Here is a 26,170-nt window from a genome sequence, read left to right as displayed (position 1 = left end):
TGGAATTCCCAAACATGTTTATTCAGGTAAGTTGACAGAATTGTCTTAGAACTGTCTGAAAAATAACTTTCCATTCAAGTCTAGATGATGCACTTTGGTGTGTATTCATGGAGAAATATTGCCTCTTGACAAGCACTTTGAAAATACAGTATAAGAGCAACAGAGTCATCTCAGTCACTCAGATAGAAAATAAAACCCTCTACTGAACTATTTTTAGTGGAGGAGAAGTTCTGCTTCACAACAAACAGTCCAGTGGATAGTTTTACTTCTGCATGACACATGAGAAATGTTGTGGCAACAGTAACACAGAATTTGTATTTCCATAAAACAGTGGAATGTGTTTTTCTATGTAAAAGAAAAGCTTTCTCTGATAAAATACTGTATGAGTAAAACAATTTGTTGAAAACAAATTATTCTTTCCAACTCACAACAGTTGGTTTTCCTTCCTTAGAGGCTATGAGCCCTGAGGAAGTTGCTACACCTCTCTAAGAGGATCACTTCTCTGGATTACAAATGGCAGAGACATATGTTCACATCACTCCCACATCCGGTCTCTGCACATGGCACAAGCCATCACGGTGTAAAACACACACACACACACACACACACACACACACAATTACCAGTTGTCATGCAATAAATCCTGTCACTGAAGCATCTGACATTATTTGTTCACAAATGTCGAAGGTACTGTACTGTTTCATCTCTATCACAAATTTTAAGATGTATTTATGGCATTACATTGGACTGTATTACTTTGAAGGGTGTTTTCAAATATTCTGTCACCCTTAAGTATTTACTGTAAACAAAAACCAAACATTATAAGCTTGGGCTTTTCAGAGCTGTTATAATATTATTTTAGTTTGTACAAGTGGAACCTGTTAAACCGGTAAATATCTCTTTGCATAGAGTGTTTCACACAGAATGCATAGTACAGAACGAGGCAATCCAACATACTGCAGGTGATGGTTGAGTCCAACACTGTATGTACCCTTCATTAAGGAGGCTGCTGAATGATGTCAATAATCTGATGCAAAAAAAGCAATAAAAAAGGAAAAGAAATTAAAACGTACTTCCATAATATTAAAGAAAATACATAATAATACATTTTGGTGGATATTCTATACACATTCAGATGCATTTCTTAGCTTTTTTTTAGCTTTACTCTATTATTAAGCAAGCATATCGTAACATACTGTAAGTCAAGCAGCAAACATTATTTGGTGTCACAAAACAAGATGGCAAACAGTTGAACAACCTGCTAATGCTGCTTTTAAGTCATATTATCCCCATGTTTCTATGTTCTCTTAAAGCTCATTATTAAATACAGGACTATCATCACATGCTTATGTTTACATATACATATATATATATATAGCAGTGTAATAAGGCACGTCTATGAAAACTATGCAGTGCAGTGTTTGAGCCATAAGGCATTGACCAGATTAAAGTTAAATGTTATGACTGACTGACCAACAATCTTAGTGTTTTTCCACCATGGTAACTTAATGAGCAGTAACTTGGATCTTCCCCTATCTGTAATCTCACAGAAATTGAAGGGCTGATGCGGTCTGTTATGCTTTGCTTTTCTATTGAATTTTTCCTTGTGTCTGTGCCTGTTTACATGAGGGCAGGGCTGAGCTCCTCTATACAACTGAGGAGACAGCTTCAAGTGAACAGTAACATGCTTGTTAATCATATGTGCAACAAAGTCTGCCTGTAACTGAGACTGCATGAGCAGGTTATCAAATAGATGTTCAACAAGCAGAACAAACTTGCAGTAAGGTGACACTTTTGCTGCTTTGCCTGTGGTCAAATCTCTGAAGTTTTGCACCTGTTTTACCTCTAAAGCAAAACAAAAGCAGTACCCAGGACAAGGGATACAAGTTCAGTTACGGGTCAGTAAGTTCCTACAGTGGAAAAGGCCTATCTGAATGCTGAACCATCCGTCAGTTTCAGGCTCATGAAATGATTCTCAGTGTTTCAGATGTAACTGAAAGAACAAGAAGTGGAGTGTTTCACTAAAATAACCAACCTGAATTTAACATACCAATAATAAAAAACACACAGATTCAATTTTTAACAATTATCAGTTTCGGAAATGTAACTTCTTCCCTTCACAGCCACCTCACTGACTCATCTATCTTTGCCTCTCTCCTGTGGCTTGACCGCGTGTTTACTTCCGTGCAACAGCGTCAGACAGCTTCTTCAGTCTCTTCTTCAGCTCCAGAGGAAATTTCTCATAGCACTTCTTACACACTGGCTTCATGTCAAACTCCACAAACTTGTTCCTGTGTAAGAACGGCAAACAATTACAGGCTGGACATTAGATGTCACTATAGAACACTAACTAGCATGTATTTCATACCTTCACAGATAATCTTTGCAACAACAGATACTGTACCTTTAAATACTTGCATGCAAAAAACAGAAGACTTTGGTCAATAAACAAAGGTGAATAGTTTGGATCATTTACAGTTAGAATTGTACATCATCAACATATTATCTTTGTCCTATAAAACTTTACAGAAAAAAGAAAAAATCTAATTGAATAGCATGTTTTTGTCAATTTTATAGCTGAGAATTTAAAATTTTTACATTACATGCCAAACCCAGTTGGACCTCGGCGCTCACATGGCTGAGACCAGAAAGCTGTTTGAAGTGATTAAAGCTTTGGCCTTTATACCCAGACAGACCGGTTGACCTGAGAAACAAAGCTTTCCCTTCACAGTGTGATTGGTTCTATTTTCCTGTTTGCATAGCATAGGCCACCAGAGGACCAGCCTTAATCCTGACTAGTGTTTCTGAGTGAGAAGTGAACATGTACTGAAACATTTCCACTGTTAAGTCACTCAAATGCTGTATGTTCAGTCAGTGCCAATTCATCTACCTAATTTCTGCCTTCATAGTTTGGCTGGAAAGCCAAATGAAGTATAACAGTGATATGAGGAATAGAAGTGGCAGCAAGCATGTGTAAAATATGATGACAACAAAACAGCAGAAGAATAAAAAATAAAGGAAGAAAGATGGAAACTGACCAAAAGAAGAACAGTAGAAATGAGGAAAAAGGAGAAAGAGAGGATCACAGACACATGGGTAATTTAGGAAGTAATTTCTTCTTCTTGTGTTTTGAGTCACTCTCGCGCTTGGCCAACCGGTGTTTCATGTCGTCTGGCAGGCGTTCGTAGCAGTGCTTACACACTGGCTTCAGATCCACCTCCACAAACTTATCCCTGACAGAGCAGGGAGGAAGGAAAGATGGCCACAGGTGTGAAAGATAGGGATGAGAAAAGGAAGGACAGTGGAAGAGGAGGGGGGCAAAGCAAAAAGAGGAGAAAAAGAAGGATACAAGAGGACAAAGAAGGTTCAAGGGGAGGAGTGGTGGAGAGACAAGCCCACAGAAACATGAGGTTAAAAGAGACAGGTGAGAAAATCAGGCACGAACAGGGCTGAAAAACAGACATCAAATAGGCCCAGATCCAGGGCAGTTGTGAAATAGAAAAATAAGAAATAGCGCAGGGTTTGACAGTACTTAATAGAATTTTTAAGTGCCTAATAATTACATCATCCAAGTTAAAATGTGTGGATTAATCACAGTACGAAGTGTCAGTATTAATGCTGCAGTGTCTCTCTTAGACTCAATGCATTACTTACTTAAGGGTGAGCTTGGTGTTGCAGGTAGAGCAGGCAAAACAGTTGACACACCAAGCCTTGTTAAGGGCAGACACCACTGAAAAAACAGAAAATAAACCGCAATTACGCAGTCACATGAGACACTGATCCAGACTGCTGATGAAAGAGAGTGAAAATCTGAATCTTATTTACAGTCAATGTCGTGTGAAAAGCACATAGCAATTTGTACTCCAATGAAAACTGATGTTAACAGGGCTGCAAAGAGAGTGATGTAGGATCACTCCATCCATGGACCACCTTAACATTCATATATTTATTTTTACTTAAAACAAGCTGTCTCACCATCTCCTTCAATAACACGATTGCAGTGGTAGCAAACGTCTCCAAACAGCTGTGTGACGAGAGAGAAACAAAGGTCAGCAACGCGGTAGCCATCTTATGAAATTATGCAAAACAGGCAGGCTTCATCATAGTTAACCACCACACATTCAGATGCCATGCAAAAAAAACCCAAAACAAAACAGGGCCCCGAGGCTTCACTATAAGCACAAGTATTGTGTTGGAAAACACATTCTAACACTAGGTGGAGCCATGTCGCTCTTTCTAATCCAGCATAGTTCAAACTAAGACTTGTTCAAGTCATTTCTTTAGAACCTCAAGTCACAAAAATAATAAAGATTTCTGCCAAACATTTCTTTTTCTGTTACTGAGTTTTTGATATTTCCCATTTAAAACAAGTGGGGTCGGCTATATGTAGTTAAACATTTTCTGCAGTGTCATTTTGATGATACCACAGTATATTGTCTTATACGGATGCATTTGTGTAGAAAATTTCTAGAAAACTAGGAAAACTCACTGGGAACAAGTGAAATATGTCACCCAGAGTTCCACATACATACCAGGACAATCTCTGTGTGTGGCTTACTCCAATACACAGTTTACTACTTTTATATTTTTTTTATTTTTAATGCAAACATTTGCTAATTGTTGCATTTCATAGTAATGATCAACTGAAAAATGCAGCCAACTTGAAAACTTCTGATATATTAGACCACAAGACCAGCCCTGGTCAAATACACAGTCCCTGTTTTTACTTTATACAGAGAGTCGAGCTTGTTTTGATGACTTGCATACAATAAATGGAGCTAAAGGAGAAGAGGTTTCACAAGGGGCAAAACAGTACAGCTTGTTCCTGTTTCTATTTCTGTGTTTTTACTCCTGATACTGTGGAGCATTACCTGGTTGTAGTGTGTTTCACAGTAGGCGAGGCCCTTGCGTTCGTAGTGACGGTGTCCCAGGAAGGGTTTCTCGCACTTAGCACACACAAAATGCTGCAAACAAACCCATGTCCAAGCACACAAGGTTAGCACAGTTGTCAGTCAGTGTATTATCACATTCAGACCATTTTACAAACAGCAGCCCAGTCTGGTTTAGATATCAGGTCAGACTAAAATCAGATTAGTTCTGTCCAGATGTCCTGTTACTGTGTCCAAACAGAATAGAGCAGAGTACAGAAGTGTAACAGAACAATGACCTCCAGAGGGTGCACTAATCCTGCAGATGGACATGACGAACACATCTTTAATGCAAATTGTACAGTGTTTTTAATAATGGAAGATTTAGCCATCACAGCTAATTCAGTGAGGCTCAGTGAAAATGTCTTATGTGTCTATGTAATAGGATATCATGGATAAGTACAAGAGAGCAGGGTTACACCATATTATGTAATAGGGTATCATGGATAAGTACAAGAGAGCAGGGTTACACCAATATGGATTTTTAAAAGCTAAGTCTAAGGTGATGTTTGTGATGGAGGGTATTGCTAGGAAAAATTCAACATGTTTCCGTTTGACAGTTGGAATGAAGAACTGATTTCACCTCGAGTCCTATTCTTGTTCAATGTATAAAAAGCCCCTGACAAACCCTAACACTTATAACATTGTTAGGAATAAACCACAATGCTTACACATGTTGAGTTAGGAAAAGTATCTAATTTGAGGCAACCGGGTTGAGAATTGATCTGACACCAACACAAAGGGCAATCAGGCCCATAGTTGTCAAGATACAGTATCCTGCTCTGTACCAAAGTGGCCGACAAAGAGCTTTATGATGGAAGACCAACTGGTGAATTAGTGTAACCTTCATGTGGAGGTTTGAGAGAGGGAGGCAGGCAAGGAGAAATGAGACACGGGGCAGCAGTCAGCATCCGGCCGGTTCTTAATCCCCTCACCATGTCAAAGTGTCTCTCACAATAGGCACGACCGCCTCGCTCATAAAACGGGTGCCCCTGAAATGGGCGCTCACACACAGTGCACACATGATGCTACATGTGAAGGAGGGAAGGCAGGAAAACAGCCATAAAACGTGAAAAGACAGAAGAGAAAATGAAGATAGGTGGTGGAATGAGGCCAGAGCTCCAAGATGGCACTGAACATAACTGTGGAGATAATGCTGGTAAACATATGAGTCACACATACACAGCACTGGTTAAGAATCATGGTAAATACTGAGAACTCCAGAGATACTCAGGCCACCGCACACAGACAGTATATCAATTAAAATACAAATACATCTGGAAGCAATCTGACATTTACGCCTAATCAAACTGTTCTAATTTCACCATCTTGAGTGTGACAGCAATGTAGGCATAACAGTATAGTCTACTATGCTCAAAATAACTAAAGTTGTTTCCAAACTGTTTTGCAGTTTAACACCGTACCTCCACATGCCACTGCTTGCCCATGGCATTGACCACCCGGCCCTCGATGGGTCTCCTGCAGGCCCCACAGATGGGGACACCCATCTTGTCATGGCAGGGCAGACAGTAGAGCTCCCCCTTCAGCTCTCTGGCATCAGCTGTAAGCTCCTTACTGCAGAGGTGGAGTGAAAACCAAGACTATCACCTCTGCTTTGACTCAGGAAACACAAAATAATGAATACCTGTGAGGTTTTCTTAATAAGAATATTTGATTGGTATATTAGAGTTGTAACAAATACTTATGTAATGATAAACGTAATAATCACAGATCTTCTCGGTATATTCAAGCCACACGATCTGAGCATAAAATGTCATGGCTGCATAAAAATGAAGACTGAGCTTGCATAGACTCAAAAGACTTATTTCCAGTTCTGAATATGAAGTGTTTTCATAATTATTCATAAGCTCCAGCAGTTTGTCTTCATGCTGTTAATGATTTTTGAAACTGACACGCCTGGCTGGGCTTGAGTATGTATGTTTTACCCGCAGTTGGTGCAGTTGAAGTGATCAGGATGGTAGGGGTCATTCTTGAACAGCAGAGGCTGCTCGTCGATAATGGCATGGCACTTCTGACAGATGTACTTGCCGAGGCCCCGAGCTTTCTCTCTGTTGTGACATGGACGACACAGGTGCCTGATGGGAGAGGGAAAGAATAATATAAAAGAATCAATACTTGATCGCATACTTCATTCATCCATTAAGGCAGATCAATAAAGTATTGATCTGGCTAATATATCTCCTCCGTCATGCATACAGCTGATGCAGAGATAGTATTATTATCTTATCTGCAACATGTTGTGATTTAGGATTTTACAGCCTATGTACATGAAACAGGCAACACGTAAATGAACCTAAAGCATGTTTTTCTTGACAGAAATTTGACCAGTCAGCTCAGTATCCATCCCTGACACAGTTAATAGTACAGAACAGCAAGCTACAGTATCTCTCCCTTAATACTGGCTTTCACCTCAGCTGAACATCTCAAGGAGAGTTTGAGGAGCAAAAGATCTTGAACCTGCTTGGCATAAACGCATAGCAGTGGCAGAATAATCAGTATCAGATAAAGCAACCTTTCAAAAGCCAATAACTGGTTTAATTACAGAAACATCACAGTAGTTGATTGTAGAGGAACTGACCTTCCAGCATTCTTAACAAATCCAATATCAGCCAGCACGGCCTGGCAGATAACACAGCAGAAACAGTCCGGATGCCAGCTGTTGTTCATTGCCTTGATCACACGGCCAATGATGAATTCACCTTGAAGAAAAACAACACGATGACCAAACGGTTACTTAGATATTTATTTTTTTAAAGGGCATAGTACTCCAAGCTACAGGGGTTACTCCACATGAGCCAGAATAGTTAGGGTGCGGTAAAGAATATGGCTGAACAGTGTTCATTCTGTTACTGCAGGTCCTACACTTACCACACTGATGGCAGCAGGGAGCGAACAGCATCTGAAAGTCATGTTCACAGTATTTCCTCCCTTCAAACTGCCAACAGAATTCAAACAATTTGTACAAAATTAATTGAAGCGTACAACTGTATATTAACACATTACAACAGCAAACATATGAAGGATAGTATATTCCTAAAAACTCTTTACACAGATATTACACAAGAAGACTATGTCAAAAACCACAGTTACAAATATGAGTCAATGTATGAAATTTTCTCAGTGACAATGTCACGAGTTCCATTATACAGTGAATGTGAATGAATACATTGTAACTAATGCTGAAAATCAGACAAGATGTCAAGAAATACCTTTTAACTACACTGTAACCTCCTGAAGAAAATAAAACAAAACAAAACATTGACTTTGTATTTTAAAGAGCGTTTTACATTTAGAGTTTTAGCTTCCAGAGGTCATTAAAACAAATGCAACTGCTACTCAACAACAGTATGGTGTCACTTCAAACGTATCCTATTGTACGTGCCAACTACTAACGCTCAACAGAGAGGGAGGGGGAATATTCAATTTACTGCAGTTTATTTATGGCAACAGGTAGAATTATTTAACGAGAATCAAAGATTAATAGAGTGGCCTTGGCTTTGATGCTTATATTGATTGATATTATACTGACTGAAGCACTGGAGACGCCTACTCTTTGATAGAGCATCCGGTTCTCTGGGAACTGCTGGGGAGACATCTGGCCTTGTGTCAAAGCTGATAAACAAACAGCTTTCTGGAAACAGGTTTCTAATAATTCAATACTGCATTAAGGTTCTTTGTTTCCCTCAGTGCAAACGTGGGTTTAAATTCTCTTAGGTATTTCCCAGGGATGTGGCAATGTGACCATTCGATGCACGACATGGTGTGTATGATTCGATTCAATTAAATATTCAATGACAACAATGTATGACTAGCTGCGGAATACTTGTAATTTATTCCTCTTTTCCCCCCATTTTCTAACACTGGCTTGATTATTTAAAGGACATGTTCTGTTATTATTTCTTATTTACACAAAATACGAAGTTGCTGGTGTACGGAGACCACACCATATGGACCACTAGACAAAACGATGCATATTGTGACGTTTTGAACTTCATTATACTGCCCCATCCCTAGTATGTGCATTACTAAAGCCTAAACAGGGTTCTAACTGCCTGTGAAATGAGAAAGCATTGCAATGCACACATTTATTATAACCCATTATATTTTAGGTGTGTTTAAACCTGACAGTTATTGCATCATCCATTTTTATCGGGTGATGAAAGTTACAGTGAAAAGACATTAGTAAGGACAAAATGTTACCTCATAGAAGAGCCCCTCTGGGAACTGCTGGAAACACTGGGCACACACAAAGCACTGCTCATGGTACAGTTCCCCGTTACTGTTCACTATCTTCTCTGCAGGGGCAAAGCCACTCTTGCAGCGCTCACACATGGCACTGGCCAGAGCATTGGCCATGTTGCTGAGGAAAAAAAGAAATATATATATATATATAATCAGAATTACTCATGGGTACTTAAAAAAAAAAATCACAAGATGTTTATAAGTAAAAAGTAGCAGTGTGATATACACAGATTATAATAAGTAGAACAAAACCAATTATGATCCCAACAAAATGTCAAGTCAGATTTATTGCAAAAGATACTGCCAGTAGGACTCAATCTGCTGAGTTGTTATTCAGTCTACTGACATTACAGCATGTGTCTTTATTTAGTCCTGATGTTTATTCATTGTTATTTTCTTTACCTGTTGAAACCTCAGTTATGCCTGAAATGCCTTTGAGAGAAACGTACAAAGAAGTGTGCTTTTATCCATTTGGTTTATTTCCACAGAACTGAAATATCAGAGTGAGGTTTCATGGCATCACTTTTACTATATTTCATTTTATAGTCTGTTAGTAAGACAAGATATTCTGCTATATTGCAGTTATTTAATATACTACATTGCATCCACATAATAAAAAACAATGTATCTGATTTGTTCCCATGCACTGGTTGTACATCAGGACACACCAATGTTTTAACAGCTAGTGTCCAATGTTTCTCCTGTCATAAAAACAGCTGGATGATATACTCAGTAACAGGAGAAAGGAGAGCAAAGTGAGGAAAATGTGATGTAAGACATTATCAGCCCACACACACGGTGTGGTTCAAGGTTGATTTTGGCTCTGCTGAACAGGGTGTGGGGGATCAGTGATGTGGAGAAACCAACATGTTGTCTTTTGAGAGGCACTCTGAGGTTACTGTTCATCCATCTACCCTGAACCTTGTATCAGGAGTGTGTCTGGAAGCAATGTGGGCATGCACAGACATGGATCACTATCATACAACAAACCACCCCCACCCCCTTTTGTCTGATTCAGTTCAATAAGTGTTTTAAGAACAAAACTACTGAGTCACAGAGTTAGTTTGGCATACGAAGCTGATACCGTCCTTTCTTAAAACGATCAGAATTACTACCATTGCCAGAAATTACAGCACAATTGTGGTCACACACCAAAGCCTGCCACAGTCTGCTTATTTCTGCTCACTATCACATTTGCACTCTGTAAAATAGAAGTCAATACCAGAAAACATCTAACACTTAAACTGACATTTAATGTCAAGTCTGACCTTCACTTCACAGCATGAGCCCTTTACACAAGTCGCCTACCAATCATTGGGTTTTGCTCCTAATTTTTAAACTGGATCTGGAGACACAATTAGTCGAACTTCTCTTTCTCTCTCTCCTTCAGCCTGTGAGGAAATATGGTGAAATATATCAGGTAATTTCTGAATCATATATCAATTTATGTTTATAACACCTATTTTTTATACTGTAGTTGTTGACAAGGTTTGAGATTTCCACAGAGGAGAGTGTCTTTATTCTCATAGGAAAACCTGAGCACAAGAGTCTGACTTCTTCTTCTGTTTGGAGATGGGGGTTATAGATAGGTGTTATATCGTACAATGTGTACCAGTGGAAATATTTTTGAAAATCTCTGTGGGCAAAACATCACCAAATTAGTTAATCAGTAGCAAATGTCCCAGTGGTCATGCACATATTAAGAACACCGCTTTACTACCTGACTGGAAATAAATGGGATTAACTGAGTAGAAATATATGGTGAAAGAGAGCAATTAAAATGGAAAGAGAATGGTGGGACCATCCTGGCTCCTCTGCTTTGGTTGAATGCCAGTTCAGAATACCAAAGTGTATCTAGGCAACACACCTACACACAAGACCATGTAAGAATTTTATGGAGTGATGCCATTTGTTGATATTAACTTGGTTAGATCAACTTGGAACTCAACAAGAATTCCAAAAACTCCCAGACTCATTGCCTCTCATTTTGTAGGCTTTACTCTAAACTCTCCATCATTTTAACAAAACACATTTTAGTTCTTCTCTCATTTTGTAGGCTTTACTCTAAACTCCCCATCATTTTAGTTCTTCCACATGACTCTACACAGTTGCACAACAAACAAGGGTAGCTTGGTACACCATGAAACAAGATGGGCCCACTTGTCATAACCTCATCAAATACATACCGTATTATATATGTATACTGTGCTATATACCCTGTCTGGGCTGATATCACATCCATTGTCAGCCCTGCCCTGTCTAAAGGAATTGTGGGAGGAAATGATACATCCCCTTGGCATTTCCACCCTCCTATCTGCGCCTAGCACCCTGCACAAATTAGAGACATGCCCGTAAAAGCAGTTGGGGAACTAAAACAAAATCAGTGGTCAATTCTCTCAGTACTTGTTGCTCTAACTCCCACACTTTATCAGCATGGAGTCATTAGTGTGGTGAGGAGGATGTGATCTCTTACCAACATCCCACCAGCTGCCAGTTGTGTTCATTGTGGTCAAGACAAAAGTAATGCTGTGAAGGTCTTCCACTGTCGGCAAAGCCCTGTTTTCCTCTGCACCACCCAGACTTTCCAAACAATTTTACTGACTTCAATAGCCTTTATGTTATTGCTATACTATGTTTATATGCCACCGCAGTAACTAAATATATGGCATTCAAATGATCCATCATTTAACAAGGACATTATTGTGGTTTTTATATACAGTATGTGCTATCGTTTGTGTTTTATTCAGCTCAAAAATAAAACCTCAAACCCAGTTTGTGTAAAGCTTGGATAGTTCAGTTCACCTGTCCCAGCGCAACCATCTGCCCTCTTAACCCTTGACCCTGAGATACAAAATTCCTGGCTCCACAATGTCCCTTTACAACCTGTGGGTGATCTCATGTCCATGGTCTCCTGAAGCCTGTGATGAGGTCACCTGTCTGGAGCATACCATGTATATTTAGCCTTCCTGTCCCTCATGCACACATACTTGGGATACCTTTTGGCATATTCTACTTTTCATAACAACTCCCCCCTTGGCACAGAAATAGCCCTTCCTCTATGCTCCCTGCTGTAGCGCTCAGAGCTATCCCTGCACAAACATGGCACCTACAGCAGCTTAAGTGAATCAGACTGGCCGGTAAAACACAGCTGCTATAATATCACATTCTGTAACAAGCTTAGAGCGTACGAATACCATGTCTGTGTTCCTTAACAAACACGCACCTCTGCTATATAATACCATTTTTTGGCACTGCCATCAATTTGATTGACATGTCAGTTACCAAAGGGTATTAATTTTTAAACTGTGTTGGCCATTCAGTGACCAAACGCGGGGACCATCCTACAGCTCGTGTCCTGTGCTCCATGATGCTCCCTCTGGAATGCAGTTAAGCTTTAATGAGGAGCGAGGGGGGTTTTGTAAGATGGTGATGATTATAAGCCGGCGGGGGGTCCCAGAAAATGACGGAGACTCAAAGGTGACTCGAGACTGGCTGTGTTATAATACATCTAGAGACACGCTAGCGCAGTACTTTGGCAGTACATCTCATATAACAAAAGTAATAACAAAAACATAAGAAGCAAATTTCAATAACCAGATTGTATCTCAAAATGTCACTGTTATCTGTGCAAACTTGTATTTTGTTCTATATCTATCCACTTCAGTTTCACTCCTGTCCTCGAAACTGTATACTTACAAGCGAGCATAAAAATCACAAAACTCCTTATACACTTTGACATCGCTCCTCCGCCTCTGAGACCTGGATACCGGGACCTCAGCCTCTGCCCCGTCCCCACCCTGCAGCTTCTGGTGGTATCCGTTCATCTCCCTGTGTGGAACATGGTCCAGGGCTTCCCTATCCTCAGGTATTGACAGCGGCAGAACGCTACCGTTCATTTCATTACTCATTACTCGACACTTTGATTTAACTACAAAGGTCCTACTGAGACAACTATTAAAGTAACTGGTGGTAAAACGTCTAATTACTCCAATAAAAGTCCTCTGTGCTGGTTCAATGCAGGTTTCCAGTAATGAGAAGGGGAATCCAGTAAGCAGTAGGAGCAGTAATCCACATAGCAACGAGGAGAACGAAACACTGATCAGACTGTGCTGGGAGCACTCTCCCTTCCTCCTTCTCTGTCTCACACACACACACACACACACACACACATACACCCTTCTCATGGTCACACTCCCTCTTTCTCTCATTCCCACATCAACTCCCTCTCTTTTTTCCGACACACATACAGTAGACACTTAGTCTCTCCCTCTGTCACATTTGCCATCTATTTTTGGGCAGGTCACTGAAATTACAGAGCCCACTCTTCGGCCCGTCCAGTTTAATATCTGCTCAAACTATCAATCTGTTTGTGTGTGTGTGTGTGTGTGCGTGCGTGGCCTGGTATTACTCAGATTGAGGGGACATAAATCTGTTTACACAGTCACACTGTAGGGACTCATGTCCTTATAGAGACAAAAATCAAGTCACCAAAATGCAAATCATTACAAAACACAACTCTGTGTGTGTGTGGGTTTGGAGGGGGGGCATGTCCTTCTATAGATGTATGACAAATGTATACATTTTTGAGGACATTTCTGTGTTTGTGAGCACATTCACACTTCAAATGACTTTAATGGTTAAGACTTGGTTTTAAGGTTGAGCTTAGAATTAGGTTTAGGTTACAAAACGGGCTGGGGTTAGGCATTTGTGATGGATAATGTGAGGCAAAGGGCTAGGGAATGCATTATGTTAGTGGGGGCCCTCACAATTATAGTAAGACCAACGTGTGTGAGCGTTTGTGTGTGATAAACAGCTGGAACTCTGCTTTCTGGGAGACATAACAACATGGCTCCAGTTCAGTATTGCGTAAAGTGGGAATGTTACACACTAAAGTGGCTAAAGCTGTGACATACAGGGGAAAAAAAACAAATACTTATTGTTTATTTCATCACATGTTGGACCACTAACTAAACACACTAGGATAAGAAATCAGACAGCAGCGTGTTAAGGTAAACATACAGACGTGTCATTCTCCAGATACGAGAGATGTAGTGCAGTTTGTTTTACCGTTCTAATTTCAACTGCACACCTGAGCTTCCTGTTTAACCATCATCCACTAGCGAAACATCTCCTACCTTTGCAACTCTGGTGTCATGAACCCACTTACAGCACTCACAAATGCAACAGTTTGGCATTTGAACGCACACTAACTTGGAATCTTTGCACACTTTTACATTCATGTTCACCATTTCCAAATATACCTTCACGGCCCTACTAGTAAAACTGTGTCACGTGATTATTTATGGCCTGCTTCTTTTGGCAGTAAAGGGCTCTGGGGTCAACAGAAAAAGCTGAACACCAGTTTAAAGCATCTATCTGAAGATTTCTAGAGCTATTACAAAATATGTGAAACCCAGCATTCCTTTACACCCATTAATCTGTCTCCTCTGGGTAAATCATAGCTCTGCATGTGGTTAAACTTAACTGGCATTTTAAATTAATGACTGCTTTCCACACCATCAAAACAACATCAAGCCAAATCCGAAAATACACTACAGCAAAACAAAACATGTCTGACACTTCACTGGAGAAGAGCTGTCGTGTTCATCCTGCAAAACTAAGGCACCCTGAATACACAAGTCTATAGAAAGTCAAAATTACATTGTTTTAGCCCCGTGCATGCATGCGTGTGTTCCAGCTGAAACATGTCTCCGAGACCTTTAGTATAACGGTCTTCTACATTACTCCATCATTCTACAAATAGACAGTGGAGCCTCAACTCCAAACTAGGTGCTGGCAGCTGCTGTTCTGTGTCTGTGTGTGTGAGAGAGTTTGTATACATAGCAGGGGCCAACTCTGCCTCCTCTGACAGGGCCAGCCAAACCTGCATACAACATGACTTATTCACATTTTTCCATTTGATTGGTCTGACTTGTTTCTAAGTGTTGTTTTATTGAGTTCTCTTGTAGTTGAGTATATATTCAGTAAACCATGAAATCGGAAAACCCTTCAACGGCTTTCAAACGCTAATTTAAAATATCTGGTCTCTAGCAGGACACGGTCAGGGTTCTGGAATGAAAGAACATGATGAGCCAAACATTTCACCAGGCACTACTCAGAGCTTCCACGGGCTTTCCAAAGGTCACCTGCACTGTGTGGGAGTCTCAGCCACTGGGAACCAGTGATGAGTGAGTAGGGTACAATGAGCAGAGGGTGGGTTCTCAGCAGGATTTTTCCCTGATTACAGTCACTTGGACATTACCCAAATATGACATGACAGTCAGTGTGTTCAGTTAAATGAAGCAATCAGACTGTACAAAAACTATGCCTTTTAATATGGTCAGTGTATCATATTAAAAATGGAGAGGCTAGTCTTTCTGATGTCGGCTCCTGAGTCATCCTAGCGTTGTGCCACACTACATGGGACAAAACTGCCTTCTGCCCGATGTTTGTACGAGCACTGGATTGGAAAACCTAATGTACCATAGCTTGATCCCAGCATTAGATTTGGTCTGGACGTGCTTAGGGTGATCTTTACTGTACCTCTAGAAATACAGCAAATAAACTTTTGATGCAATTTTATCCATGTAGCACAGTATTAAAATTCAAAATATTTCATAATAAACAATAACAGAACACCATGTCAAATTCTGAGAGAGAGCGAGAGAGAGAACGTGAGCGTCGATATGAAAGTCAGCCTGAGCTTAAATGAGACTACAGTGGCTGTTAGCAGTTGACAAAGTGTCTCTGCTGTGTTCCCGATGCAGGACAGGATTTTGAGACTTCCTTATGGGGTCATTACAAGCAAAAGGTCAGGTCACACATGCTACAGAGGTAGGAAAGCCATTGTTCGAATGAACTGACCTCTGTGGTTATTATGGAGCTAAAGTCATTAACTTTCCCCCAGATAATTACATACAGAGGATTTGTGACTATAGTTGTTTCTCAACAGTACATGTGGGCTCCCATTGTTGGAAATATTTAAGTTAATAACACACAAGCCTATTACATTTTCCATCTGAGAAGACCATCTGGTAGTTTTTTTTTACAAAAAAAATCCTTTACTTTAAAAAGGGCATTTAAAAAAAAAGCAAATAATAGCTAATTTCATAAAATGGCTATTCCTCCAGACAGTTCATAGAGGTGGTGCTACACCTGCTAAATAAGACGTGTGCTTTGTTTCCAGTGAAGCCGTACGGACTGACACTATCTGATCTTAACACAGTCACTTTGGTCTGATAAGACCAGGTGACCCCGGATTAGCTACTGCATTTGCAGTTCTGGTTGTCGTTTAACTTGGATTTGTCTGATTAGCTTGTCTTTACATTCTTAATTTCCCTGTTAAACCTCATCTATGATTTGATTTAGCTGTCTCAGTCTAATAGGAGATAAGGTATTAAATACACAGGATTCCACATTTTCAAATGACTCAGCCTGAGACACCAAAAAGGTTGTGTAAATGATTAATCAGCTAACTGAGAATGTAAATTATTAATAATGAAAATAATGTTCATCTACAAATACAACTGTGCTAATTACTTAGTCATAATCTTTAATTAGAACACACAATCCTGCAGTTAAAAGAAATGTAAAGCTTAACAGTTTTCTTGTGAAATCTTGTTTTATGAATCTGTACCCAAGCAACAGCTCTGACTCTCACAGCCAGCGGAAGGTGAGCAAACTCAAGCTGGAGAAACAAATCAAACACACCCTGTGTCAACATCAGCCATGGTAACACAGACGTGAGGGCTGCTTGGGCAAAACCATTTTTCCTCCTTTTGAAAAGCATTGGCTATATGAACATTGACACACACACACACACACACGTAGCACGCAGTGACACACACACTGTTTGACTGGCTGTGCAAGTATAATTAATGGCTAGTGCTTCCTTTTGCATGTTTTGTTCCCGAGGCCTGTTCTGACCAGCACTATCAAGGGTCCACTTCCACTGAACTCTACAGGACAGCCTGGAACAGACACCGACCTCCACCATTCTTCTTCAGCACAGCCTGGAACAGACACTGACCTCCACCATTCTTCTTCAGCACTGTCAAGTGGTTTCAGGTGGTTAGAATTTATGGAGGTGTTGCACTGATGGCAAGTGTTTTCTTAAATTTCTTCATAGGTTGTTCCTAAGAAAAGTCTGCATCTGAATCATGAACTTGTTTTTAAACAGCAGAACCATTCACACCTGTGTTTGAGTCTCTTATATTGATGAATCCCCCGTGTTCCTAAGCTGAAAGCACGTGCCAGTCGTTCCTAATTAGCACAGGTTAATGCCCCGCCAATGCCTATAAACGGGCATGAGCCTGCAGGGCCATGTGCACACATCTCACTCAGAAAGAGAAAAGAGAAGTAAGGAAAGCCAGGAATGCTACAACGCAAATGTAAAGATGGTGGAGCAACGAGCACCAAAGCCAAGAAAAAGTTGAGCAGTTATGAAGTGGAGAACAGTGAATTAACTGTCAGAGTTAGTAGCATCAGTAGTGGGTATAAAATAAAACAAAAAGGACACATGAGATGCTCTTACTCCTTCAGTGAACACTGAATAAGGAGACAACTGATCAATTAAAAAGGTCTGGTCTCAGACACCGACCAGTGGAGGAGGACAGGCCGGCTCCAAGTTATCTGAGCTGGACCAGCCCATCAGGGCCATACGTGGCTCTCTCGGGTGTCCCATCAGCTGAGCAGACCTCTGTGTGCACCCAGGCCCCTTGAACTGCCCTGAGTCTGATCTCAGACGCGGTGCTGAACAACCAAACACTTACACACTGGCCAAAATATCCAAGAGACACTTAAAGAAATTAAAAGTAACGATATGCACTTAAACGTGTTTGATCTTTAAGTAACGTGTTTCCTAATTCCAAGCTACAAATAACCACACTGTAAAAGTTAAATACATTTTTAAAACCTTCAGATTAATGGCTTGCAGAAATTTTGAGTGTAGTGTTCATTAATTTTAAAAGACCATAATGCTTTGTAAAATAATGGTTAAAAATATTAAAGAAATAACATTTTCATGTTAGACCGCGTGGCATAAAAACAACAAGAAACAAACAAACTATTTTAGCAGCGTGTGGGAAGCAGGAGGGCAACAAAACAAGTAATGAAGTATCTGTGGTTTGTCAGGGGGCATCTCTGAAGAGAGAGCTCTGTCCTTCTGTCCACATTCCTCACATTACTGCATTCTTCTAATTGCTTCAGGAGCTCACACACACACACACACACACACACACACACACGAGACAGAGAGATACTTATGAAAGAGAACAAGAACACTCAAAACTGATGAATGTTAACATATTGCAAAATCAATATTGCAAAATCTGCACATGTGGCCTACGTCTATGCTGGTCACACAACTCAGAGGAATTCAGCCTCAGCTGCAATATTTACTGAAATACCACGTCTCACCTAATCGAACCTTATCAATACATGACACAAACTTTCTTCCAAAGGTTATTTGGTAACGAGATTGTTCTGTAACAACAAAGATTCATTACAGTGAGTCAGCTCCAGATAATGGTAACAAAGCTGATAACCTGCTAATGATAACAAAACCCACTCAAGAAACCATGACACCACATTAAATAGCCAGGATGCATAGCACTGACTAAGCCCACTTAGAGAGAAATAGTCTGATAAATCTAAAAAGAAAAACCTTTTACTGTTAAAAAAACAAACAGTAACTTATTAGAAAAAACAGGGACCTCAGAAATGGAGAAATGAACCCTGTATTCAGTGGCCAGACGCCTCCACAGCTTAACCTTGTGACAACAACGGAACAGCAAAATAAGTGGCTCATAGGCCATCGGTTTATTTTAAAGGTCATCACAACAATTTATACAAGGCATTTTAATAATAGACCAACAACAACATGGTTATTTCTTAATTCTTGGGGGGTTCCATAAGGTTTCAATGTGGAGCCATGTATGGAAAATCATTTATGTGGCTGCTGTATAAAAACAAAAGAAGGCTGATAGGCGCAACACTTGACCATTTTCTTGTATAAAACACTTTTAGTTAAAACGTGGCAGCAGGCAGAATATCACTGGCACAACATGCAAAATGTTGTTTGCACCAACAGTCATCCCACAGCTGAAACAACATTTATCAAATACAATCTTATCAGAAAAGCTGACAGATGATTTAAAGATTCACAAAAGGTATACTCACCTGACACTGTCCCTAGCCAGGCTTCCATAGCTGTCTGGTCTCTCCTGTCTCCGTCTATACAAGTCTGAATTTGACAACTCTTTCAGCCTCAGAAGGTTCATCTCCCCTTTGCCTCTCTCCCTCCCTTCCTTCCTTCCTACCCCTCGTCTGGTGGGAGTACTCAGTCCACAGAAACAGGGTTACTCTGAAGATACTGTGTGTGTTAATGTTTAATCCCAATAAAATGGTTTTGTGTTGCTCTTATACTCATATTCAGAGGTGTGGTCTCACAGCTGCACACCTACCAACTACTTCTTGTTTCTCCTCCCCCCTTCTGTAGCAGGTATGACGGGGAATGCCTCAGAGAAAAGTAAGTAGATAAGGGGAGCCATTGCCTTTTTTCTGGCCTCAACAACTCTGATTATACAAATATAACTTCCAATATGTTTGATAAGCCAATATTAACAGATACAACTGTTATCCAGAGAACAGATCAAGCAAACTCAAGGCATAGTAACAGTGCTGTGAATACAGGAAGGAGCAATACTGACATCTGTGCAGGAGTACGGGGGTTAGCGTTTCAATCTGAAGAGTGGCTTGTTCAGAAGGCTGGGAGAAACAGACTGAATAAAGCTGCACTATATGCAACAATGTCCAGGCAGAGCAAAGCATAAACTGCTCTTTTTGATTAGCCTCCGTCTTCGCCCTCTTCTGTTAAAAACAGTGCGATTATTTCACAGCAGAAACAACAAGCCACTGAGAAAGAGTCAAATGTCACTCTATGAATAATTCACCACAATGTTATGTGGGAAAAAGAGCCCCTCTCCTCTCCAACAGATAGAAAACACAGCAGATTGTCAAATGTAGCCAGTAAACAGCTGCCTCTCAGCCATGTCAAAGGAGGAACCAGACTGGTCAGAGGACACGGAAGAAAAGCCAGTGAGTAGCTAAAGGAAAAAAAAAACTGGTGTAAACAAAGCAGTGTAAAACACAACATGCAAACTGCAGTCTCAGCTGAGTGTTACACACTTCTGATAAACACAGACAGAACATACAGCTGCTACCCAAAGCCCTTTTCATGACTGTTGTAATTCTGACTGATTTCTGTCATTACAGATATTTTAATGCTGTCAAACGTTGATGGTGTTAAAAGGCTGGCTGGACTAGTGGCAGACAGAAACTATGCCTCATTTTAAAAGGTACAGACAGTTACGTGACAGTTACGTGCTATGAACGGTTCACAGCATCAGCAGCCTGCCCTGACCTGCTCAGCATTCCACATGGGTCTGACACACACTGACACACACACAGAAGCACAGAAAGTGAATGATGACCTTCATTATCAGCTTCACATCCTGAGGCAGCTGCAACAGGGTCACGGCAGCGCTGGGCTGACATGTCTGAGTGGGCCATAATATTCATGATGAAGCATACACTTTTATGCTTTATGCAAGCGCCACACTCACCTGAGTTCAGTCTGTTTGCGATGTGCTTTCTTCAAAATTGGTCAGCTCATTATAATGGCTACTATAAGAAATATCACAATATTTTCCTATTTCAAACTGTCAAAGTGTTGATGGCACAGTAACAAAAGCTAACGCTATGTCTTGGATTGTGAGAGAGCCGTCTGGCATGGACTCATCATCAACGCACACACTTTCATCCGGCACAAACACATTTCCTATGAATCCCAAGTGCTCCTGGAACAACCTCTCCATGACGTGTACACACTGCCACCATGTGGACAGTGTTTGTGTTACAGCTTCGATCAACTTTAACCTCATGACTACAACACAATAATGATGGAACTGTGTGCAATCGGTTTATCTAACTGCAGAATTAGCATCTGTTGAACACCTGAAATCAGCATCATATCAAGAATTTTAAAAACCTGACAAATCAAACCAAAAAGTACTTATTAATAACTTTAAAATCTTTTCATATACCCAAGTGTCTGGTTATTGATTATCTGCTCCAATGATCCTAGTTTCTATAGGAACTATTTATTATTACATTAAATTAACGTGAACCTTTGCATCACTCACCTACATAAGGGGAAGTATACAAACGGGTACATAACAGTCCAAATGCTGAGCCACAGTGCAAAAATACATGCAATTAAAAAATAAAAATCACCGACATCGAGCCGACTCCTTAACAGCTGTACTTTTTCAGACACAATACAAAAGTTGTGGATGCAGTTTCATAGCTCTATAAACTACAAGGTTGTATTTTTAACACGAATCAGACAATGAAGCGTAGCTAGCTGCTGGTGTTACTACAATGACAATATAAAGAGGTATACTGTATATAAATAAAATAGACAAATCTTACCAATGTTTTGTGTCAGACTGCAATAAGGATATTTTAGCTGTTGCTAAAGTTCCTTTGCTGCCTCTGCAAACACCCCAGCTTCTGTTATCTTAGTCTGAATGGCCACATCACTTCCTGTTTTCTGTGGTGTGTGTGTGTGTGCATGTGGGAGGGTGTGAATGTTTGTGCCCACTTGTGCCTATGGGCCAGTATGTGTTTGGGATGGTTAGATAGAAAGCCAGCACACAAACCTCTAGTCATGTTGTGGTTTAGGCCTTTGGTTACCAGACTGTCCATAAGGATGGAGGAAGGGTGTGAGGAGGATGAGAGATAAGAAGGTGGTGTAGAGAAAGGGGAGGAAGCAGTAAGGAGGTCGGAGATGGTGCAGGAAGCCTTCAGTGAGCAGGTTGAATGGATAAAAAGTAGTTCTCAAAGACCTGCCACTGATTCTGTAGAGGTCGTCCAGGGTCAAACCCAGTGGCCACACTGACTGAAGCTGACTACATGTTAAACTGTTTGCGTGAATGAGCCGTTGTAGTCATGGGTGTGACTTCAAATGTGTCACACAGCTTTGTCTCACTGTAATTACAGCAGCCACAACACCGTTCTGACTTTTATTCTGTCTGTGTTGTTACATTAACAACAAAATAATGAAAATCAGTATGTGAACAGGAATAGAGCAAACTGTGAAATAAAGAATGCACCGATATAAACTCTCTTTACTGTCCACATACACATAACCTACCATGGAGGAACTGGTGTAAGAGTGACAGGACCATTACACATCCTTCCTTCTGCATCGATCACACTGACTCCTGTTTATACAGTACTAGGCAGGTGGTCATAATGTTATGGCTGATCAGTAGATGGTGACAATACAGTGACAACAGTGGGTGTGTTTGTAGTGGATAAAATGGGGGTTTAAATTAGGGTGTATACTCAAGGATTAGTCAAGTTAAAGTCATCATCATGTGGAGACACTGGGAAATGAGAAAGCAGACCAACTATCTAAAGAAGCAACAAGGAAAGGGGATACTGAAGGTAAATTTAACATGTCAAAGTCAGAAGGGAAATGTTTAGTATGGAGGAAAATTACTCAAGAATGGCAACAGAGGTGGGAGTTTGAAATCTAAGAATCTATATAGGATACAGAATAAGGTGGGACTAAGGGAGGCACAGTGAACAAGTAATAATTAGTAAAATCAGAATTGGACACAGTAACCTCAATAGTACAGTTTTTAATAGGAAAACACCCTACAGCCTACTGTGATCTTTGTCAAGAGGCAGGAACAATAAATCATGTCATTTCATGCAGGAGGTATTCAGAGGACAGGGTAGACATGTTTACTTAAAGGAATTAGGGTTTACAATGCAGCCACGCTGCGTCATGTTGATGTGAGTGGCTTCGTTTATTGTGTTAAAGTATCCTCTTGTCTCGTTCTCGTGAACCTGAGATCATGTATTGGCTCATGAGTTAAATGTTTCATCACACCCCTATTAAGCTGTTATGCATTTAATGGTACTTGTGAATTATCATCATTAAACAAACCAGAGAGCTTTGTCACTGCGAGAGCACCATTGTTTTCTGTTCTGCTCTGCTTATTTGCTGCAGGAAAAGAGAAAGCTAATGGATACATCTCCTTTTGACACTAACAGAGGGATTCCTGAGTCTGCCTCACAATTAAATGCATTTTAATGTGAAGACAGGACCAGGCCTTAATGCTTATAAAGCATTAAGATCATGGGCAATGTGTCGAGTCTGATAAGGAGCTTCGTGGGTATGGGTTTTCAAAATTCAGCCCATGCAGGACTAAGTGACAGTATGTGTGAGTTACAATAAACACTCTACACTCCGTCACACACATGCATCAGTTTAGTACGTGCACACACACACACACACACACACACACAGTCCAGATCCTTCACCGCACAAGTTCACTGCTCTTCCAAACAAGGACAAGTCTGCACTGGAGACCGGGGCGTTTATCTAAGCTCTAGCTGTATCAACACAATGTGGAATGAGCTACAAGTGTAATGCATGGGGAATGCGGCAAACCTCAGGCTTTTAAAAGACTCTTACAGCTTTTAGTGTCTGTGCTTTATATTCATCTCAGCCCATAATTAACTCAGTCGTGCACACAGTAGCATTCAGACTAGTGGAAAAAATGACTACTCTGAGTAGCTGTCCCCAGAGAATGGATGGGCAGGAAGTGGTTTGGAAGCCAATAACTACTGTCCAGTGAGTTTGTGTGGACATTCCTGGGCAGGGAGGAGGCGAGAAAATGAAGAAACATCCTGTTTCCTCCTTTAAATTTGTTTTCTCACTGCTATTTTTATGTGTGTGGCACTTCTGTATAAGTGTATGCAGTTGCCTTTAAGATGCGTTGTCCTTCCTGACTAAAGTTTGTAAACAGACTTTTTTTTTAATGATTTGCTTTTTCCCAGATGTGTGACTATGGAAATTAGTCCAGTGTGAATGGTTTTACAGTTGGTCTACAGGAAACCTGCTTAAGATATGATTACTATTACTATTTAATAAAAAAAAGATTACCACTTTACTCCCACATGATCAGCCTTGTGACACAACCATGTTTCTACAAAGCCAAGAAACTTGAGTACTGTACTTGAGAAAGAACTTAAAAAGGCTTTTGACAGGTGTTAGAATGATGTTTAGCTGTTCTTTTAATTAGAAGGCTTAACGTCCATAGAGGCCTAAATTGCAAAATTGAAGCAAATGAGCAGAGCAGGACAACTCTACACTCAGCAGCAACTCAAAAGTGACTGCTAGTTGATATTTATCTGACAACTGTGCTAAACCAGTCCTCCATGCTGGGTTTGTTGTGTTGCTGCCAGCAATAATAAAAAGAGGCTTTCCAGTTGAACTCCTGTCACTTTATTTACTGGCAGTTCAACGGGGCCGTTTGGATACGTTATATTTATGCACGCACAGAATAAACAGCACAAAGACACAGCCTAAAGACAATTCTGGACTTTGACACAGCCGTTCATCCGTAACACAGTGGGGGGCGCTAACGAGCAGTTTGAGTGGCCAAGTTCAGGTTGCAGCTTTCCAAAGAAATGAACCCAACGTGAAAATAATGTACTTCATCATTCCCTGTTAAAAGCCATTGTCTTAATGCACATGAAACAGGTTTTTGTACATGTAAAGCGACAAACAGCCTGTTTACATGGGTTTGTCATGACTAGGTTAGTTTGAGAGGATGGAACATGCCGGGTACTGCGGTTTTCTCCTGCACTGTCAAACTTCTCAACTTTTAGGAAAACGTCACATCAAGGAAAACACTTTCTAACTTATCACTTACCCGTTTGTCAGCTCACTAATGCCGAGCATCACTCCGCTCTCTCACAGGCCTGGTTCGCGTTTCCGGTCTTCGGTTGCCGACGTCCAGATGTTGTACGGGCTGGGATGGATCGTATCGCTAGCAAGTACTGGTTTCCACACAACCAGCAGAATGGCGAAAACGGGCCTCGCCTCTGTGCGGGATCAACACTAAATCAACGGAATACTACACTTCCACCTATAACTTTCAAAATAAAGCTCCGCCGGACTTTTGGAAATGTTCATAAAAAACAAACGGAACTAAAATACACACAAGGAAGGTGAAAGTGTTTTATTTTTATATACGCTGTTCAAAAACATTAAGGGAACGCATCATCATCACAGTATAACACCAAGTCAGTTAAACCTCAGGGTCCTATCTGTCCATTCAGGAGGTGCAAGTCATTTTGAATCAGTTTCACCTGCTTTGGTGCAAATGAAAGTGACAACAGATGCAATGGAGAGGCAAAAGCAAGGCAACCCCTGCAAAAGGAATGGTTTTGCATGGGGTGGTCACAGACAAACGCTCTCTCCTGATTCTTCCTGACTGATTCATCTCAGGTTGTGTTTTGCTAGTGTCCTTGTCACTACTGGTAGCATGAGGCAGTATCTCCAGCCCAGTCAGGTTGCACAGGTAGTCCAGTTACTTCAAGATGGCACATCCATATGTACAGTCACAAAAAGGTTGGCTGTGTCACCCAGTACAGTCCCAAGAGCATGGAGGAGATACCAGGAGACCGTCCGTTACACCAGGAGGGCTGGACAGGGCCATAGAAGGGCAACAACTCATCAGCAAGACCAGTATCTGCTCCTTTATGCAATGAGGAACAGGAGGAGCACTGTGAGAGCCCTACAAAATGATCTCCAGCAGCTACTGGTGTGCATGTTTCTGACCAAACTGTCAGAAACAGACTCTGTGAGGATGACCTGTGCTCACAGCCCAGCACCGTGCAGTTCAACTGGCATTCTCCAGAGAACACCAGAATTGGCAGGTCTGCCAGTGTCACCCGGTTCTCTTCAGAGATGAGAACAGGTTGAAGCCTGTTCACATGTGACAGGCATGAAAGAGTCTGGAGACGCCACGGCCAACATTATGCTGCCTGTATCATCACTGAGCATGACCGGTTTTGTGGTGGGTTTGTGATGGTCTGGGGAGGCATATTTTTAG

The 26,170-nt window shown here is 40.8% G+C and overlaps 1 protein-coding gene across 4 annotated transcripts; it reads right to left on the bottom strand.

Moving 5' to 3' along the window:
* Window positions 1-25,190, bottom strand: LOC109968284 (LIM and senescent cell antigen-like-containing domain protein 1). 4 transcript variants are annotated; one of them, XM_020614446.1, is made up of 10 exons: window positions 24,986-25,190; window positions 9,150-9,309; window positions 7,818-7,884; window positions 7,528-7,648; window positions 6,875-7,024; window positions 6,353-6,503; window positions 4,872-4,964; window positions 3,976-4,024; window positions 3,655-3,730; window positions 1-2,291 (listed from the first exon to the last, which is right to left on the bottom strand). In XM_020614446.1, the coding sequence occupies exons 1-10, from the start codon at window positions 25,012-25,014 to the stop codon at window positions 2,177-2,179; spliced, it is 1,011 nt and encodes a 336-aa protein (XP_020470102.1). In that variant the 5' UTR covers window positions 25,015-25,190; the 3' UTR covers window positions 1-2,176. The 4 variants fall into 4 exon arrangements, with proteins under 4 accessions (XP_020470102.1, XP_020470103.1, XP_020470101.1 ...); XM_020614447.1 differs by lacking the exon at window positions 24,986-25,190 and adding an exon at window positions 21,684-21,741; XM_020614445.1 differs by lacking the exon at window positions 24,986-25,190 and adding an exon at window positions 19,371-19,580.
* Between the last annotated feature and the right edge of the window lie 980 nt (window positions 25,191-26,170).

The sequence above is a fragment of the Monopterus albus genome, unplaced genomic scaffold (assembly GCF_001952655.1).
Source record: "Monopterus albus unplaced genomic scaffold, M_albus_1.0 scaffold146.1, whole genome shotgun sequence".
In the NCBI taxonomy this organism is placed as follows: Eukaryota; Metazoa; Chordata; class Actinopteri; order Synbranchiformes; family Synbranchidae; genus Monopterus; species Monopterus albus.
This window is presented reverse-complemented; position numbering and strand designations above follow the sequence as displayed.